The sequence below is a fragment of the Paroedura picta genome, chromosome 6 (genome assembly GCF_049243985.1).
Source record: "Paroedura picta isolate Pp20150507F chromosome 6, Ppicta_v3.0, whole genome shotgun sequence".
Lineage (NCBI taxonomy): Eukaryota > Metazoa > Chordata > Lepidosauria > Squamata > Gekkonidae > Paroedura > Paroedura picta.
The window spans coordinates 13560668-13580583 of NC_135374.1; the positions used below are offsets into that span (position 1 = coordinate 13560668).

At 48.1% G+C, this 19916-nt stretch overlaps 1 protein-coding gene across 2 annotated transcripts in view; it reads right to left on the bottom strand.

Moving 5' to 3' along the window:
- MTMR2 (myotubularin related protein 2) overlaps positions 1–17182 on the bottom strand; it is a 49080-nt gene extending 31898 nt beyond the window's left edge. The window contains exons 1-2 of one of the 2 annotated variants that reach the window (XM_077341489.1): positions 16907–17182; positions 3922–4030 (exon numbers count right to left, since the gene is read on the bottom strand). In XM_077341489.1, coding sequence (XP_077197604.1) covers positions 3922–4030; positions 16907–16995 — 198 coding nt within the window. In that variant the 5' untranslated portion in view covers positions 16996–17182. The remainder of the gene's footprint in view (positions 1–3921; positions 4031–16906) is intronic. The other variant, XM_077341487.1, reaches the window with a different exon arrangement.
- Positions 17183–19916: the final 2734 nt, after the last annotated feature.

Consider the following 19916-nt stretch of genomic DNA (forward strand, 5'->3'; position numbering starts at 1 on the left):
TATAAATATAAATATAAATATAAATGCGTAAGTAAGCAATTGCTTGATTGAGTATAACATATTGTGGCCTTTTCTTGCATGCCCAGGCTAATGCCGATGACCACTCTGGAGTTGGGAGGTGAATTTCCTCCAGGCCAGACTGGCCAGGGATTCTGGTTTTTTTTGGGGGGGGGCATCATCTGGGCACGGAATTGGGGCTACTGTGGGTGGTCAGGTAGTTGTAAGTTTCCTGCATTCTGCAGGGGGTTGGACTAGATGACCCTGGCGACCCCTTCCAACTCTACGGTTCTATCTACTGCAAAGATGATCCTGATTCCAAATTCCCCCCTTGTTCTCCCACACCCAACAGTCAATAAATTCAATGTCATGCACTGCAAAACCAGACTGCAACTCAAGAGGCATGGTGGTAACCTGGAAAATGTCCAAACAGCTTGAGTTCTGGAGTTGCACAGTTGTAAAGGTTTTCCCCCTTTCTACTAAACCAAATCAGCAAAAGTATCTCTGTACATGGAAGCAGAGTCACTTACTTTCTATGATTTCTCCTTAAGGAAACAAAAAGGCTTAATATTGTATAATACGGATCATTATGCCAAATTAATGGAATGTGAGTTTTGGGTGTCAAGGGATGGATTTCTGCTCAGGAACACAAAGCAAACGACCCCAGTGAGATATAACCACAGAATTTCTTATGATTCAAGGATGTTAACAAGAGCTACCTCCCACAATACACTGGTTTTTTTTTTAAATACACATATCCCACCAGATATTTGACCAATCACGTTCTCTAACTATAGTCTCACGCCAGCGGTTTTTCATGTCTTATCTAAAGTTCCGTTCAGACTGCTTTTCTTGTAGACTTAGCACGCTTACGGAGAAAGGGAAAAAGAAAAGAGAAACCTCTTACCCTTTGCAAAAGAGATTCACCTACGGTTCATTACTGGAAGAAATACAGGAGCCGGTTAGGAAATCATAGATCACCTCCGAAGAGGACGTACCAAGGCCGCTGACTTATTCCTTCCAGCCTTCTGGTCCTTGTGGATGACAGTCATAAATACACTCCCTGCAGCATCCTTGCCGTACGCTTAATGCCTATGCAAACACCCAGGGACCTTGAACGTTATTCAGATCACCTTCGTTTTTGGCTGTCTCCTGAAACGTGAACAGTGAACACGTTGGAAAAGGGGAGGGGGGGGGGCTTCCCTTTCCGCCTTACCTCGGAGACAGAAGATTGACTGAGTCTGGCTTTCCTTGATCTAATTTGCACTAAATCAATATCTTGTAACCTGGGCTATGGCAGGTCTATGACGAGAGTGCTATAAAACAGAGGGCAGGGAAGGGCGACATTAAGAGAATCCTGCTCCGATAAGCAAAATTTCCTTCACGGCTCAAGACGTAAGGGATCAAGAATTTTTAGAAAGCCCCTAAGAAAAATAAAACAGTTATGAATTGTGCCATTTTTAGAAATGAAAGCATTACAAAAGGAGGAGTCTCGGTCACCAGGCACTGGCTATCAAAGACATGACTGCGTGACCTTCAAGGTTCCCAGGGATGCTTCACACAGAATCACAGAGTTGGGATCTCATGGGTCATCTAGTCCAACCCCCTGCACTATGCAAGACATTCACAACCCTATCGCTCATCCACTGTCACCTGTCACCCCCTTGAACCTTCACAGAATCAGCCTCTTCATCAGATGGCAATCCAGACTCTGTTTAAAAATTTCCAAAGATGGAGAACCCACCACCTCTTGAGGAAGCCTGTTCCACTGAGAAAGCACTCTAACTGTCAGGAACTTCTTCCGGAGGTTTAGACGGAATTTCTTTTGAATTAATTTCATCCCAATGGTTCTGGTTCACACTACAGAAAAGACTGTTAGGATATGCAAGATCTATTGTTTGCATGATTCAAGAGCCTATGAAGAATATCCTAAAGGGGGCATCAGGGGAGATGTGCAATTAGCATATTTAGATTAGGGATTTCCTGCTATTTTGCAAATAATCTCCAGCAGCCGGCTCAAGGTTGACTCAGCCTTCTATCCTTCCGAGGTCGGTAAAATGAGTACCCAGCTTGCTGGGGGGTAAACGGTAATGACTGGGGAAGGCACTGGCAAACCACCCTGTACTGAGTCTGCCATGAAAACGCTAGAGGGTGTCACCCCAAGGGTCAGACATGACTCGGTGCTTGCACAGGGGATACCTTTACCTTTACCTTTTACAACGATATAGGCTAGATATCTCAACACAGGATCAGCCCAAAGCATCCTAAAGCATCCAAGAAAAGTGTGTATCCAACCTTTGCTTGAAGACTGCCAGTGAGGGGGAGCTCACCACCTCCTTAGGCAGCCTATTCCACTGCTGAACTACTCTGACTGTGAAAATGACCACCACCATCAAGCTGGCTCTCTAAATGCATAACCACCCTCACAAAGCTTTCCTGATTTTCTTCTCCCACCTCCTACCGTTGTCCTGGAGCTGCAGAAAAACACACCCCAAAGGTATTCTGGGAAGACAAAGCATCTTCTGCCACACGACAAAAGTTTCTGCTTTCCTACCAGTGCTTTCCTTGGCAAATAGACTCAGAACTATTTTTCCACCTTCAGCTATACTCTCCCACTCACCGATTTGCTAAGAACTATACCCTGCTTTTCACAACCCCTCAACAGACACCCTGTGAGGCCAGTGAGATGAGAGAGCTCTGAAAGAACTGTGAATGGCACAAGGTCACCCAGCTGGCTGCATATGGAGGAGCAGAGAATCAAACGCAGTTCTCCAGATTAGAGGCCACCTCTCTTAATCAGGACACCAAGCCAGCAATGGGGAAGCAAAACACTTTGTCTTGTATTACTGATTTCCTCGGAGTGGAATTGCAGGTTTCCTAGACTACAACTTGAAAAACACTCCCAGACTTTGTAGTGCTGACCAGTTCTAACAGCAAGGCCAGACTTATGTCTAGAAAGGGCGACGAATGGAAATCCGCAGTGCTGAGATTCATACTGCTGACAATACTTGGCACAGAAACATTTGCTTCTTTCATCAAAAACGTAGGTAGCTGGGAGGGAATATCCAAGGTCGCGCTGCAGATTTTAGACAGACAATCTTGTCACAATGCAATTCCCCATTTGGGAGTATGTGGAAAATAAAGAGAATTTCAAGGTAGCCTGACTAGGGTTGCGTGATCCGGCACACTTCGGCGAGCACCGAAGCTCAAGGTGGCCAGCGCCGTGGAGGGGAGGGCGCTATCTGGCGTGCTCCCACCAGCACCGCCCCGTCCCTCTGCACAGTGGCGCAGGCCGCCTTGAGCTTCAGTGCTCGCTGAATGTGAAAGCGTAACATTCTGTGAGGTACGTGAGGCTGAGAGAGCTCAGAGAGAACTGTGACAGGCCAAAGCATGCCTCATGAGTCTCGAGGGGGGCTTACAATCACCTCCCCTGCCTCTCCCCACAACAGGCCCCTTGTGAGATTCGGGGCGCGGCTGAGAGAAAGCTATAAGAGAATTGTGACTGGCCTAAGGCCACCCTGCAGTCCTCAGGTGTCTCAGTTGACAATCACTTTCTCTTTGTGAGAAAATCATGACTAATCAGAGGGCACCTAGCGGGCCTTGCGAGTCTTTTAATTTTTTTCCTGGGTAGCCAAAAAACAGTTGCTTTTTGTACCCCACTTCTTACTTCCCAAAGGAGCCTCAAAGCAGCTTACAACTGACTTCCTTTCCTCTCCCCACAACAGACACCCCGTGAGGTAGGTGAGGCTGAGAGAGCTCTGAGAGAACTGTCCCTGGCCCAAGGTCGCCCAGCTGGCCGCATGGAAAGGAGCGGGGAGTCAAACCCGGGTCTCGAGATTACAGTCTGCCGCTGTTAACCACCACACCAAGCTGGCTCTTTATGTTGCCTCAAGACTCTGAGGCCTGCGTTGCTTTAAGACTTACCCTTAAATCTGGAGAATAGTTCTCCGTGGAGGTGGAGACGGAATCCGATGAGACGACGGAAGCAGATTTTGTCTGCGCTGAATGGTCCGAATGAGAAGCGGATGCATTACTGAAAAAGGGAGGGAGCAGGGGGAGAAAGAAAGACCATTTAGTTCTGCAGAACCGCATATCTGTTTTAAAAATTCCTCACAGCCACTGGCTAACCCTTCCAGAGACAATCAGCATTGCACCTTCAGCAATACCAATGCAGAGAAACTTGCTATAGTCAAGGAAAGCTCACTCTAAGGCAGGGGTAGCCAACCTGTGGTCCTCCAGATGTTCATGGACTGCAATTCCCATGAGCCCCTGCCAGCGTTTGCTGGCAGGGGCTCATGGGAATTGTAGTCCATGAACATCTGGAGGACCACAGGTTGACTACTGCTGCTCTATCGGATAATAAATCGAATAATAAAATAAATAATGTTCAGGGTTGCCAATAACTAGGTGAGGCCTGTAGATTTCCCAGGGTTACCACGAATCACCAACAACAGAGTCTAGTCTTTCCACTGTAGAAAATGAGTTTTATGGCTGCAAGCTTGAAGTTATTTGAAACTGTAAAGGAAGTTGTGATTTACGTCTCAAAAGGCTAGCTTTACCCCTCCCAAATGTGAAGAACACCCCAAAGAACGGGGGCTTCTAATTTGGCAAGGCAGGTTTGATTCCCTGCTCCTCCACATGCAGCCAGCTGGGTGACCTTGGGCTAGTCACAGCCCTGATAGTGCTGTTCGAACCAAAAAGTCCTGTCAGGAGCTCTCTCAGCCTCACCTCCCTCACAGGGTATCTGTTGTGGGGAGAGGAAGGGAAGGCGAATGTAAACCGCTTTGAGACTCCTTCGGGTAAAGTGGCATATAAGAACCAACTCTTCTTCTTCATTAATATCAGGGCTCTCTCAGGCTCCTTTATCTCACAGTGTGTCTGTGGTGGGGAGAGGAAAGGGAAGGTGAATGGAAGCCGCTTTGAGACTCATTCAGGGAGTAAAAAAACCAAGTCACTGAGACATGGGACAGATGCCTCATTGGGGAATGCAGAAAAGACTAAGAGCCCGGTAGCATCTTAAAAACCGTTTATGCACTGGGAACTTCACTGCCCCAGCTCCCATGCAGGAGCACAAATCAGGGGTGGATGAGGTGCACCAGGCCAAATGTTCCCCCCTGTGGGTGCAGGAAGAGGTGGGGCAACCTGCCACGACTAAAACTCCAGCCTGCAGCCTGGCATGAAACCTCCAGTGCATAAACGGTCATAGACAAAACAAAATTTGTGGCAGAGTAGGAGCTTCTGTGAGTCACTGCTCACTTCTTCAGATACAGTGACTCACGACTTTTCAGAATGGTGACTCACAATGAGTTTGGTTAATCTTTAAGGTACTCCTGGACTCTTGCTCTTTTCTAGTGCTACAGAATACAGACACATGGCTAACTATCTTGATCTATCTCATCAGGTAAGGGTACATGTGGCTCTTGAGATTAAGTATTGTTAGAATCATAGGGTTGGAAGGGACCTGTTCTACAGCAATGGACAATGATAATTCCTGAGCAGACTGGTTTAAATGCCAATGACTCTTCTTATATACTTAAAACAGTGGGTTGATTTCAGGAATAACATCACTACTCTCTTCTATTCTTCTTGGGGTCTTATGAGCCTTTAAAATTTTTCCTTCTTTTTTTTTTTGGTACTTCCAATTCACGGTCATCGTCCCCCCTTTTACATCCCATTTTTATTCAATTTATGCAAAACCCTCAGCTTAATTAGTTAATATAAGTCCCTGTGAGGAGGTGGCGGCTATAATTTGTTTGTTTTGAATTTTAAATGTTATAATTATATTGTGTTTTTTAAAAATATTATCTTATATTGTATCGGATCTTCTGGTGATCCGCTCTGAGCTGCTAGGGAAGGGCGGAATAGAAGTGGAAAATTAAATTGGATTTTAATTTAATTAAAAATTTAAACATACTAATTTGAACAGTATTGTGCTTATAAGCTTTATTGGTGGACTCCAGGTGGGGAACGACGGAAGCAGATTTTGTCTTCCGTCAGTCTCCAGGTGGGGCCTGGAGGTCCCTAGAAATTACATCCCCAGGCTACACTGATCACTTATTTATTTCTTACTTATTTAATACATTTATTCTGCTTCACCTGGAGAACATGGCTGCTTTGGAAGGTGAACTGCACAGCATTACAGTCTACCGAAGTCCCTTCCCTAAACTCCACTCCTTCAGAGAGCCAGTGAGGTGAAGCGGCTAAGAGCAGAGTCCTCTAATCTGGAGAACTGGGTTTACTTCCCCACTCTTCCTCCACATACAACCACCTAGGTGACCTTGGCCCAGTCACAGTTCTCTCAGAGCTCTCTCAGTCCCACCCACCTTGCAGAATGCCTGTTGTAGGGAGAGGAAGGAAAGGCTGACTCAAATCCGTACCCTAAGATAGGGGCAGTCAACCTGTGGTCCTCCAGATGTCCATGGATTACAATTCCCATGAGCCCTTGCCAGCATTTGCTGGCGGCTCATGGGAATTGTAGTCCATGGACATCTGGAGGACCACGGGTTGACTACCCCTGCCCTAAGACACTCCCCGGAATCCTCTGCAACCGTGAGGAGTTCCAGGGAAAACAAGACGATCTAAACTTGGCCTTGCCATTCTAAGAACAAATTCCCTTTGCTTCTGAACGATCCTGCCTCCTCCTAAATCCCTCTCCTCAGCACAATTTGCTGCTGACTCCAAACAATTCCGCGTCTGGCTTCCACTTGAGTGTTCTTCCTCGGGAAGAATATGCTACTGGACAGGAGCGAGAGAGAGAGAGCCCGAAATCAGAAGCGCCTCCTGCTGAATTTCTATCTGGGACATATTTTCCCACGAGCGACGGAGAAAGGTACCCTTCTACTGGGATCGGGAGCGGGCTGCTTCTTGTAGCGTCAGTTCCCTTCTCTGTCAACACACAATAGCCCGCAGTGTCCAAAGCGATGCTCAAGCACTATTAGTCATTTTTCAAAAAAAAAAAAAAAAAGGAAAAAAAAATTGGGAGGGAGGGAGAAGGACAAAAAGCCTGCATTCTCCATAGTAAACAAGGCATGGATTGTTGAGATCTCAAGCTGGCCTCCCAGAACAGAAAGCCAAGACCCATTGAAATGCAACACCCCGTCCTCCTAAGGACCCACCCTCAGCCTCCACTGAATCATACATTTCATGACTCAAAAGCACCCTCAGAACACAGGCCTTCGGAACTGGGGATAGAGAATCCAATTTTCCCGTTTAAAAACGTGGTGCTAACCCTTAAGCTATAAAACCAGACTGGAGAGTGTATGAGAAATGACGGTGGAGGGGAGGGGAAGAATAACCAGAGCCCGATCCAGTCTCCACCGAATTGGGTTGCTAATTTCCAGGTGGCAATTTGAGCTCTCCCACTATCGCAATTTCTCTCCGGGTGACCATGAGGGTAGGCTCTCCAGCAGTGGTTCTCAACCTTCCTAATGCCATGACCCTTTAATTAAGTTCCTCGTGTTGTGGTTTCCCCCAGCCATCAAATTATGCAAGTGTTCTTTCACAGAAATTAAACCAAAACTGACCCATGGCTTGAAGATCCATTGTTCATGATTGTATATCAATTGGGTTTTTTCCCGGGGTTTCTCAGTTCAGTTCTGCCTCTCGTCCCACCAAACTGATCTCGCTCTTTTCCTCTGCTCCAGACAGACGAACGCTCTATCTGGATCTACCCCGCAAGGCTGTTGTGTAGATGGTGCCCCCCCCCTGGTCAAGCTGCTTGCCCTGTCATGAAAGGGTCATTCGACCCCCGAAGGGTTCCTGACCCCCAGGTTGAGAACCAATGCTCTATGGCATTACACCCTGCTGGGTCCTTACCCATCCCTAAAGCCCACCATGTTCCAAGCTCCACTCCTCCAAATCTCCAGATATGTCCCAACCCAGAGCTCACAACGCTATCACCCAGTGGGGTTTTTTAAAATGAAAAGCAGTCTAGGGAAGATTCAGATCAAGGGAAGGGGACAATGCTTCCCTCATCAGCTTCCCTACTTGTTAAAAACACTTGGTGGGTACCTGGAACAGTGTCAGTCAATGCCAAGGGCACCATGCTGGGGGCCCTGGGTGTAGTCTATAAACTCTACATACAGAAGGTCCCCGGTTCAATCCCTGGCATCTCAAGCACAAAGCTGCAATCGCAGAAGATGTGAAAGACCTCTGCATTAAACTCTCAAAAATTACTGCTGGTTGGTGCAGACGATCTTGAGTTTGATGTCGAAGGCTTTCACAGCTGGAATCAACTGGGTTTTGTCATTTTCTTGAGTTGTGGGGCTGTGTTCTGGTAGTTCTGGCTCCTAACCATTAGGCTCATACCTGCAGATGCATCTCACCTCCAACCGAGAGGTGAATGATATAAAAGGACATTCAACCCCAGTCACACCGTGCCACAGAGAGATACACATCTCGCTGTGACAGATCTCTCAAGATGTCAGGCAAGGATGCAGGTGAAACATGAGGAGCAAAGACGACCAGAACGTGGCCCCACAACCTGAGAAAACCACAAAAGCCAATGTTAAGTTTGATAAATAGGGTTGCCCCCCTCCAGGTTGTTGGGTGGAAATCTCCCACTATTATGACTGAATTTCAGGTGACAGGGAACAGTTCATCTGGAGCAAATGTCCACTTTGGAAGGGGGATTCTATGGCATTATACCCCACTGAAATCCCTTCCCTTCCCAAAATCCCTTCCTCAGGCTCCAGCCCCCGAATCTCCCGGTATTTGCCAACCTGGAGTCGGCGGCCCTATCAATGGACAATAGTTTGATTCAGCATAAGGGTGGCTTCATATCAGTAGAGGCACAGCTGGCAAGAAAAGGGTTAAGGGTCTCTTGCCTCCCCCTTTGCAGGGTCACTCATCCTAAGCCATACCTACCATGGCTGCTTTGCCAGGGGAGTGGGTGGGCTGGAAATGAGAACATGTACCTTTAAATTTAACCTTCAGAACCCGGAAGGGCTCATTGAGACTCCCAGCAGTCAGCGGACATAGATTTGACCCCCGGTCTAGGTCTTCATCCTTGCCTTCCCCCACGATGGACTGGCAGAAGGAGGACAAAGCAAACCACTGTTATGAAACTGCCATGTCCCCAGAATTAAGGTTTGCTAGGCTTGGAGTGAGGGGCAGATTATGCTGCTGCTGCTTTATGTATTAAACTTCTATAAAGGTAAAGGTATCCCCTGTGCAAGCACCGAGTCATGTCTGACCCTTGGGGTGACGCCCTCTAGCATTTTCATGGCAGACTCAATACGGGGTGGTTTGCCATTCCCTTCCCCAGTCATTACCGTTTTACCCCCCAGCAAGCTGGGTACTCATTTTACCGACCTCGGAAGGATGGAAGGCTGAGTCAACCTTGAGCCGGCTGCTGGGATAGAACTCCCAGCCTCATGGGCAGAGTTTTCAGACTGCATGTCTGCTGCCTTACCACTCTGCGCCACAAGAGTCTTTTAAACTTCTACACCACCCTTGAAACAGTTAAAAGCCACCCCCTCCCTGCCCATTTAGTTTCCTCCGCCGGCCACCTATACGGAGATGGCATAACTTAGGTAGGGGAAGCAAAGGAAAAGGAAATGATGAAATGCATACCCAGCTCAGATGATGTGCCAGCTGTACCAAACAGAGTTGCAAGCCCAAGATTCAACTGTCTACAAACTGAAGCATGCACAACACACAAGAAGCTGCCCCTCCACCCAAGTCTCAGCATGAAACATCATATTTGAGCCTTAAAATAGAAAAGCAGATGGCATGTGTTTCATATGTTCTACAAATGATACTATGCACTAGATACAGAAACATCATGGCCTGCCTCCCTTTGCCTTGTTATTGTTGTGTGCATGTGTAGTGTGGATTGCCACCACCGAAATTATTCTATGCAAACATGGATTTTTAAAAAACAGAATGTTGCCAGAATCGCAAGTAGCCTGACTTTAAGTGCCTTATTTTTAAAATAGCTTGCAAAGAATACTTAAAATACTCCTGATCTATCTAGTTCTGACCAGCAACGGCTGTCCAAGATCTCAAGTAAAATAAGAAGCAGAGTTGGTTTTTATACCCCACTTTTCACAGCCCAAAGGAGTCTCAAAGTAGCTTGCCATCACCTTCCCTTCTTCTCCCCAGAACAGACACCCTGGGAGGGAGGTGAGACTAAGAGAGCTCTGTGAGAGAAAGACAACTGTGACTGGCCCAAGGTCACCCAGCCGGCTGCATGTGGAGGAAGTGGGAATCAAACCTGGTTCTCCAGATGAAAGTTAACCATTACATCATGTTGACTGTTTTTACGGTTTCCACCCTCGAGCTAGGGGGAGGGGACCGGGTGAAACGGTGCTGCCCAGTGCCACTTCTGTCTACATAACGGGAAGTGACATCACCACACTGTGCCACACTCCAAGGTCTTCCTGAGACTCTATGGTAAAATCTACAGCTGGATTCCTAGCTGGAGGTGAGTGTGGTGCTTTGTAATGCTTTCCCCCCTGCTGCTCTATTCAGCTTTATTGAGGGTGCCGGGAAGTGCAAGGAGCATCCCCCTTCAGCATTAGGCAGTCCTACGATCTTCTTGAGATGGCCTACATGGGATTTTTAGGGACTGGTCAAGCGTTCTTCTGCATTCCAAACCAGTTTTGCTGTCAGACATCGGGGGCTCTGAGTCACTGTCTGGGCAGGAGAGCCCCCAAAATCAGGCTGTGGTTTTGCTTTTGTAATAAACATTACCACCTGGGCCTTTCCATAAGCCCATAAAGACCAGAGTTGCAATTTGTCTAGCTGCACTACTGGGGAAAATATATTGCTCTGACACTAACTATGGGATGGGTCCCCAAAAATTCACCCGGTTCAGCCATATAGATAGCAGCTTCCTGCGAGATTAAGAGAGCAGTTCTAAACAGATTCTTACTGAGGTTTAAAAGTGCTCTCAGGGCTATACTGCCTGAAGAACAATGTGGCATACGAAAGACCTTGGTCTGTTTAGCCTGGAAAGAAGACGACTAACAGGTGATTTGATAGCTATCTTAAAGTACCTGAAGGGCTGTCACATAGAACAGTGGTCCCCAACCTTCTGATCACCGGGGACCGGTCAACATTTGACAATTTTACTGAGGCCTGGGGGGGGGGTAGTCTTTTGCCGAGGGACGTTGCCGCTGCCTGAGCTCCTGCTCCACTTGCTTTCCTGCTGGCGCCCCTGATTTCCAGCCGCCCACTTCCAGTCCCATGCCAAGGGGGAGCCCCAGCCATGCCGGCCGCCAGAGAGCACCAAGGTGAGCTGGCGGCAGAGTGGCAGGGCAGCCCCCGAGGCAGCAGCTGGGGAGGAGGATGAGGAGGCGCTGCAGCCCAGTACCGACTGATCCACGGACCGGGACCGGTCCCCGGACCGGGCGTTGGGGACCACTGACATAGAAGATGGAACAGAGTTGTTTTCAGTTACCCCAGAGCATCGGGACCAGAACCAATGGGCTGAAATTAATTCAAAGGAAATTTTGGCTAAACATCGGGAAGAAACTCCTGACAGAGTGATTCCAAAGGTTCTCCTCCTTTGGGAGTTTTTAAGCAGAGGCTAGATAGCTGATTCTGTGAACTTAGGCAGATTGTAAATAGGTGGGCAGAAGGGACTGTGTCGGGGCTTGGCTCTTGTGGCCCTTTCTTGGGTGCCCAGGGAAATGCCGATTGCCACTTTGGGATCAGAAGGTGAATTTCCTCCAGGCCAGGCTGGTCAGGGATTCTGGTCTGGGGAGGGGGCATCATCTGGGCATAGAACTGGGGTCACTGATGGGCAGGTAGTGGTGAATTTCCTGCATTCTGCATGCAGTTGGACTAGCTGGACTAGTTCAGCAGTGGAATAGGCTGCCTAAAGAGGTGGTGAGCTCCCCCTCACTGGCAGTCTTCAAGCAAAGGTTGGATACGCACTTTTCTTGGATGCTTTAGGATGGTTAGGGCTGATCCTGCATTGAGCAGGGGGTTGGACTAGATGGCCTGTATGGCCCCTTCCCACCCTAGAATGATTCTAGATGACCCTGGAGGTCCATTCCAACTCTATGATTGTAAAACACAAAGGCCATGGCTCACTAGTACAGGAATTTGGGCAGGAAAACAGGGGAAACCTGCCACAACTCCATTGCTTCTGCCCTTTGTCTGCAGCCACATCGGCAATGGGGGGGAACCACAAAATCCAGTGACTGTGCAGAAGACAGCCTGGCAACAGAAAGCAAACAAAAGCGCACTGTCTAATCTGAATCTTCCAAAGCCACTTCTGCCTTAGAAGTCCAGTGACAGTTTCCTGCACCCTCCTCAGCCCACTGAATTGAAGATCCAGAAGCTCTCCGGAGAATCCAGGACAACCCTCTTCAAATCCCACAAAAAGAGGGGAGGGAATTAAGGACCGCACACACACAAAAAGAAGAAATTTCCTTTCAGATATTTGTATGATCCTAATCAAAAGCCTTTTCAAGGCCACCGAAATGCTCTCGCATCAAAGAAACGATGAGAATAGATACGCAGCTGCCTGAGGAAGTACAGTATTTTCTCCCCCCACCCTAAAGAAAACTTCAAAGGTCTACAGCCTGATCTTACACATGGTGCGTCGGTTGCTGTAAACCTTTGGCGCACTTACTTTGGGTCGTCCCACTGAACCAAATGTTATTTCTTTCCAAGCAAGCAAGCACAGGATTGCAATTCCAACAATATACGATAACATTTTGCGTCACCCTGAAATGCCATATACTGCTTCTTGGGGGTGGAGTGGGGGAGCAGGGGTGCCCAGGCCCACACAGAATCACATAATCATAGAGTTGGAAGGGGCCATAATGGCCATCTAGTCCAACCCCCTGCTAAACGGAGGATCAGCCCAAAGCATCCTAAAGCAGGGGTAGTCAACCTGTGGTCCTCCAGATATCCATGGACTACAATTCCCATGGGAATTGTAGTCCATGGACATCTGGAGGACCACAGGTTGACTACCCCTGTCCTAAAGCATCCAAGAAAAGTGTGTATCCAACCTTTGCTTGAAGACTGTCAGTGAGGGGGAGCTCACCACCTTCTTAGGCAGCACATTCCACTGCTGAACACATGTATTTGAAGGGAAAAGGAGTAGCAACTTATACTCCTTTGGAATAACAAGGAGTCTCATTTATAACAAGATCCCTGCAATGCAAAATGTGGAATCAGAAAGCAGCCACAGAGGGGAACAGTGACTGGGACCACACAGGGCTGCCAACCACCAGGAGATAGTGGGAAATCAAGGTCATTTGCAAACCATGCATTAAAATCACAGTATAAAATATGCAAGAATACTTACAGAGGCAAACAATATGCCAGATACCAAAACAACCTGATGTAAATTGATCCAATGGATCTCCAGACAACCAAGATCCAACTGGATTGAAGCGAACAAGGTCCTTTTGGTATCTATGGCATATTTTTTGGTATTGTATGTATTTATTATTATTTGGCATTGTATGCTTTTGCATCTTTTCTACCGCAATTTTAATGTATTGTTTTTAATTGACGTCATTTAAAGGTAAAGGTATCCCCTGTGCAAGCACCAAGTCATGTCTGACCCTTGGGGTGATGCCCTCTCGCGTTTTCATGGCAGACTCAATACGGGGTGGTTTGCCAGTGCCTTCCCCAGTCATTACCGTTTACCCCCCAGCAAGCTGGGTACTCATTTTACCGACCTCGGAAGGATGGAAGGCTGAGTCAACCTTGAGCCGGCTGCTGGGATTGAACTCCCAGCCTCATGGGCAAAGCTTTCAGACGGCTGCCTTACCACTCTGCGCCACAAGAGGCTCTTTGACGTCGTTTAGCACCATGCAATAATCTTCTGGGATTACAATTGATCTCCAGTCACCAGGACAAAATGGCTGCTTTTTGAAGGCAAACATCATGGTAGTACACCCTACTGAAGTCCCTCCCCAAACCCTCCCCTCTTCTGGCTCCTCCCCCAAAATCTCCAGGTATTTCCCAAGCCAGAGTTGTCAACCTTAGAGAAGAGAGATACACCTGAACTTGTCTCCATTGGGCACAGAAAGGAATGGTCGATCCCAAAACAATGAATTAAAGTCTCCTTCTCCCAAGGGTCATTGCCCCAAACCATATCAAGGTTCTCTTTTGTGGTTCTTAGTAGTCAGAAATTCATGGGGGGGGGGGTGTGAGCATCCAATCATGTTGCTCTACATTTAGCCCTACATTTAGCCCTACACACAATGGGAAATTAATACATGTAGGCCATTTTTATCCTGCCCTTCTTTGTAAGGAGATAACTGCTGCACACAACAACCCTGTAAGGAAGGCTAGGCTGAGGGCCAGCTAAAGGCCCAAGACCATCCAACAAGTTTCCATGGCTGAGTGAGGATTTAAACTTAGCCCACTGCCTCTCAAACTTGGGAAAAGTCTTTCTGGCCTTCTTTCCCTCTTTACAATATTGCATACTTCATAAAATTGTCCTTTGCAATATCGCACTAGATACCAACATGGAAGAGGGGTTAGAAATCAGACAAGGATCGGGAAGACCCAGGTTCAAATTGCCACGCAGACATGAAGTCTGCTGGATGACCTTGGGATAGGCACACTCTTTTTCAATCTAACCTACCTCACAATGCTGTTGTGTGGATACAATAGAGGAAGGGAGAATGGCTTTGTAAACTGTTCTGGCTCCATACTGGGGAAAAAAGCAGAGTATAAGTATCTCAATATTTTTCAAATTAATTATTTAATGCTGAGCCTTTCCCAGGGAAACTCAAAGCGGATTACACGAGGTAAATCAATGTCATCAGTATTCTGATACGCCTAAGAGCAATGTAACAGGACTAGGAATTGTATAATTTGAAATGGAAGAAGAGTTGGTTCTTATATGCTACTTTTCTCTACCCGAAGGAGTCTCAAAGTGGCTTACAGTCGCCTTCCCTTTCCTCTCCCCACAACAGACACCCTGTGAGGTGGGTGAGGCTGAGAGAGCCCTGATTTATTTATTTTATTTATTTTTCAATTTATTTCCCGCCACTTCCTAAGCGGCTCGTGGCGGGTCACAATGTCTTAAAACCCCATTAAAACTCCCATTAAAAGACTTAAAAACCATCACAACATGGCAGAAGCAAAAATCCCCTTCCTACCCCCATTGCTAAGTGATATCACTGCTGGGTCAGAACAGTTTTATCAGTGCCTTGGCAAGCCCAAGGTCACCCAGCTGGCTGCATGTGGGGGAGCACAGAATCGAACCTGGCTCGCCAATTTAGAAGTCTGCACTCCTAACCACTACACCAAGCTGGCTCTCATCAACAGTAAATGACATATTAAGCAGTTTAGCACAATAAATGAAACCAGTTCCATGTTACCAAACTATGATGCAGGATTTTAAACTGATGCCATCATGGTATACAATCCCAGAATCACGCACCAGCCTGTATTGAAAGTATTGGGGGGAAAGAGATTTGCAGCCTGCCTAACCCTGCTGAACCCTATAAGGTAGTTAACAAATAAGGCAGTTTTCTGGAACAAACCTCAGTCCTCTTAAGTTTCCTCCGGGATAAAGCTCACAGGGGTCAATGTCTGAGGAAGTATGCCTGCTCACAAAAGCTCACGCCTTGAATAAATCTTTGTTGATCTTAAAGGTGCCATTGGATTCACATTTTGTTGGGGTCAAGGGGGCATGTGCATAGAATTCCAGCATTTTTTAAAATTATTTATTTTGTCCCTCTCTCAAGCCCTATTGCACAGTGTAAAGAAGGAAATATTACAGCGCATAAAGCTTGATAGATCACTGGTAGGCAAAATCATGCAACTCTGGCTCACTTACTTCGGCCGTATGATGCAGTCCACCTCAACGGAGGGAGCAATTATGCCAGGACTGGTCAGTGGTAAAAGGAAACCAGGCTGACAAAGGTCACAGTGGTTAGATACGATCAAAATGGACACCGGCCAGCACATTACACAACTAAAAGAAGCGGTGCAAGATCAAAAATATGGCGACGGTGGAACCATAGAATCGCCAGGAGTCAAAAATGACTGAATGGCTAACATCATCATCATCAAATTAAAAAATCTAAATAAATAAATAAACATGCCTGGGATCACGGCAAGGCACAACACCAAATTGACTCTCCAGAGACCAAAATGAGGGAGATCCGGAGAATACAGACAACTGCGGAAACGGCCCAAGGGTCCTTTGCTGAGCTAGAAGAAGGCCAGGAGTCTCAAAGCAGCTTATACTGGCCTTTTGCTTCCTCTCCCCACGACAAGCACCTTGTGAGGCAGGTGAGACTGAGAGCATTCTGAGAGAACACCGACTGGCCCAAGGTCACCCAGCCGGCTTCCTGTGGAAGAGGAGCAGGGAATCACACCCGGTTCTCCGGATCGGAGAACGCCACTCCTAACTCCTGCGCCACACTGGCCGTTGTCCAGAATGACCGGCCACAACTTCGCAAGTGGAAATGTACTTCTAAAGGGAAGCCTCTGAGTATGTGCAGAAATAAACAGAAACGCCTTAAGGGCCAAAAAATGTCAATCCGACACAAATCTCATTGAGTCTTTAAGGAGCCACTAAACCCACAGAATTTCTTCCAGGGGGGGGAAAAAAAGGCGAGGCTTCTGAAACTACAAGCATGTGTATAATGGGGCTTCTCTCTGGGGTTCCCAACCTCCAGGTGCAGCCTGGAGATCCCCTGGCATTACAAGTGACCTCCACACAGATGGCAGTCCCCTCTCCCGGGGGAGGCAGAAGACAGCTTGGGGAGGTGGCCTTTACGGCGTTTTACCACGCTGAGCCCCACCCCACACCTGTCCAGGTATCTCCCCGCCCAGAGCTGACTCCCCCAAGCACCCCCTCCGCAGGCGTCCGAGGGATCCCGCGCATCTCTGGTCCCCCTGCGAGGAGGGGTCTCCGGCCATGGCTCTGCGCGCATCCCTCCTCCGCGGGGCCAGCCAGGTAGGGCGCGCTTACCTGGCGAGGGAGTCCATGCTGGGCTGGCGGGCGGCGGCGGCGGCGGCCTGCTTGGAGCCGAGGCTCTCGCAGCTGGAGCTCTTCTCCATGCCCGCAGCGAGGAGGGAGAGGCGGCCAAGGCGGTCAGCGCAGAGGGAGACAGGAAGCGGCCATGTTAGCCCAGAGTGCAGCGCGCAAAGGGAGGAGAGCGGCTCCGGCTCCGGCCTCCTTCCACTCCCTCCGGCTGCGGCTGGGGCTGCTGCCTCCCCTGCTCCGGCCCGGAGCAGAAAGGAGGGAAGGGTGGCTTGCCGCTCTGCCTTCTCCCCGCCCCGCCCCGCCGGCGGCTGCAAATAGTCACCGACGCTTTCCCAGCCTCTGAGCGGCACAGAGCTCTTCGTCTGGCTAGCTCGCTAGATGCAGGCGGGTAGCCTCGTTGGGCTGAGGCAACAGGACAAAGCTGGAGTCCAGGGGCAACGTGAAGACCAACGGAGTTTAGTAATGGGGATACGCTTTCCTGTGCGCGCACAGGGTGGAAAGGGATCTCCAGGGGCCTCCAGGCAGGGAATTCATAGTCGCCTATGGTGACCCCAATTCCATGCCCAGATGATCCCCCCCTATCCAGGATCCCTGGTTCTTCAGGTTACCTGTTCAGCCTGGCGGATAGGAGGCCAGTCCCCAGGTGGGACCTGGGGAGCCTCTGGAATTACAGCTCATCTCCAGACTGAAGAGGTCAGTTCTCCTGGAGAAAATGGCCACTTCAGAGGGTGGACTCCATAGTATTATTCTTCACCAGGGTCTCTCCCGGCTCCCAATTCTGCCCACTCCATTCCCAAAGTCTCCAGGTTTTTCCCAATGCACAGCTGGCAACCCTAGTCCAATGACAGATTTAAGACTGACAAAGTTTAATTCTGGGTATAAGCTTTCGTGTGCATGCACACTTCTGAGTCCCCACTTGGCTACATGAAACCAACGGGGTGACCAGTTACAGTTCTCTCAGAGCTCTCTCAGCGTGACCTCCCTTCCAGGGTGTCTGTTATGGGGAAAGGGAGGTGAGGTGATTGTAAGCTGCTTTTAGATGCTTTGGGGGTAGAGAAAAGGGGGGCATAAAAACTAGCTCTTAAAAACCACCACCATTTTATCCCAGCCTAAGATTCTTGGACAAGAGCCCACTTCTGATGCATGCTATCTGTCCTCCATTTGGTTTATCCCTTAGATGTTTTTGTGTGTGTGTGTGTGTGAAGTGCTGTCAAGTCAATTCTGGCTTACGGTGACCCTATGAATCAATGTTCTCCAAAACATCCTATCTAACAGCCTTGTTCAAGTCTTGCAAACTGAAGACCTTGGCTTCCTTGATTAGGAAACATATCTCTGCAGTCTGGAGATGAATTGCAATGCCTGGAGACCCCCAGGTCGAGCTTTGAGGCTGGCATCCCTAATTAAAAAAAAAAAAATCGGGAATGGATTGTAGGTTGAATGCTGCATGCAAAACGTAACGTGTGTATTGCCAACCTCAGGGTTCCTGAAACACCATTTCCTTTTCTCCTGCCAGATGAAGCGTTCTGTGTAACTGGAAGGGCTGCACATTCCAGCAGCAAAGAACTCCCTTTTGAACCCATTGTAAAATAGTCACCAACACTTTGTAAACTAAACATTGTAAACTAAACATTGTAAACTAAACATGAGCAGGCAGTGTGATGCAGCGGTAAAAAAGGCAAATGCCATTTTGGGCTGTATCAACAGGGGCATCACATCAAAATCACAAGATGTCATAGTCCCATTGTATACGGCACTGGTCAGACCACACCTGGAGTACTGTGTGCAGTTCTGGAGGCCTCACTTCAAGAAGGACATCGATAAAATTGAAAGGGTACAGAGGAGAGCGACGAAGATGATCTGGGGCCAAGGGACCAAGCCCTATGAAGATAGGTTGAGGGACTTGGGAATGTTCAGCCTGGAGAAAAGGAGGTTGAGAGGGGACATGATAGCCCTCTTTAAGTATTTGAAAGGTTGTCACTTGGAGGAGGGCAGGATGCTGTTTCTGCTGGCTGCAGAGGAGAGGACACGCAGTAATGGGTTTAAACTACAAGTACAATGATATAGGCTAGATATCAGGAAAACATTTTTCACAGTCAGAGTAGTTCAGCAGTGGAATAGGCTGCCTAAGGAGGTGGTGAGCGCCCCCTCACTGGAAGTCTTCAAGCAAAGGTTGGATACACACTTTTCTTGGATGCTTTAGGATGCTTAGGGCTGATCCTGCGTTGAGCAGGGGGTTGGACTAGATGGCCTGTATGGCCCCTTCCAACTCTATGATTCTATGATTCTATGAACCCTGGTATAAAGAGCCACCTCCTTATGAATACCGATGGATGGGGAAGGGCGATGGCTTAATATTTCCTGGAGTGAATCTTCCCTGTCAGCTTAACAGGAAAAAGGGAGGAGTAATTTGCGACTGACAGGGCAATAGAGACTGCATGCACAGAGGCATGGGAGGGGCCGTGGGGTGAGATCCATCATATGAACAATTCACCTCACCGGTGGCTGCAGGAAAAGAAGGGGGAAGCGGAAGGAAGGAGGGAAAAGAGACCGCATTGTTCAGGAGGATGCAGGCACCAAAGGGGAGGTCAGTAGGCCGCGACCATCTCTCCTCACAAAGTTTTCTGAGGGAGAAAAATGGAAGGAAGTGGGAGGAGAGAAGGAAATAGGACCAGGTTTATTGTTATTGACATAATTTCATGGGACCCGAAGTTTGTGTCTGTCAAACACAGCCCAGGTATACACTGTCCCCATTCCCATAAATCTAAGGTGATTTATGTTTTTATTAGGGGATCCTGGCTAACTTTTGAAAAAAAAAATCATTCAGGTAGGTAGCCATTTGGTCTGGACCAGAAGAAGAAAGTTCAAGTCAGGGGACACCTTTAAGACCCATAATGTTTTGTTCAAAGTAGAATCATAGAATCATAGAGTTGGAAGGGGCCATACAGGCCATCTAGTCCAACCCCCTGCTCAACGCAGGATTAGCCCTAAGCATCCT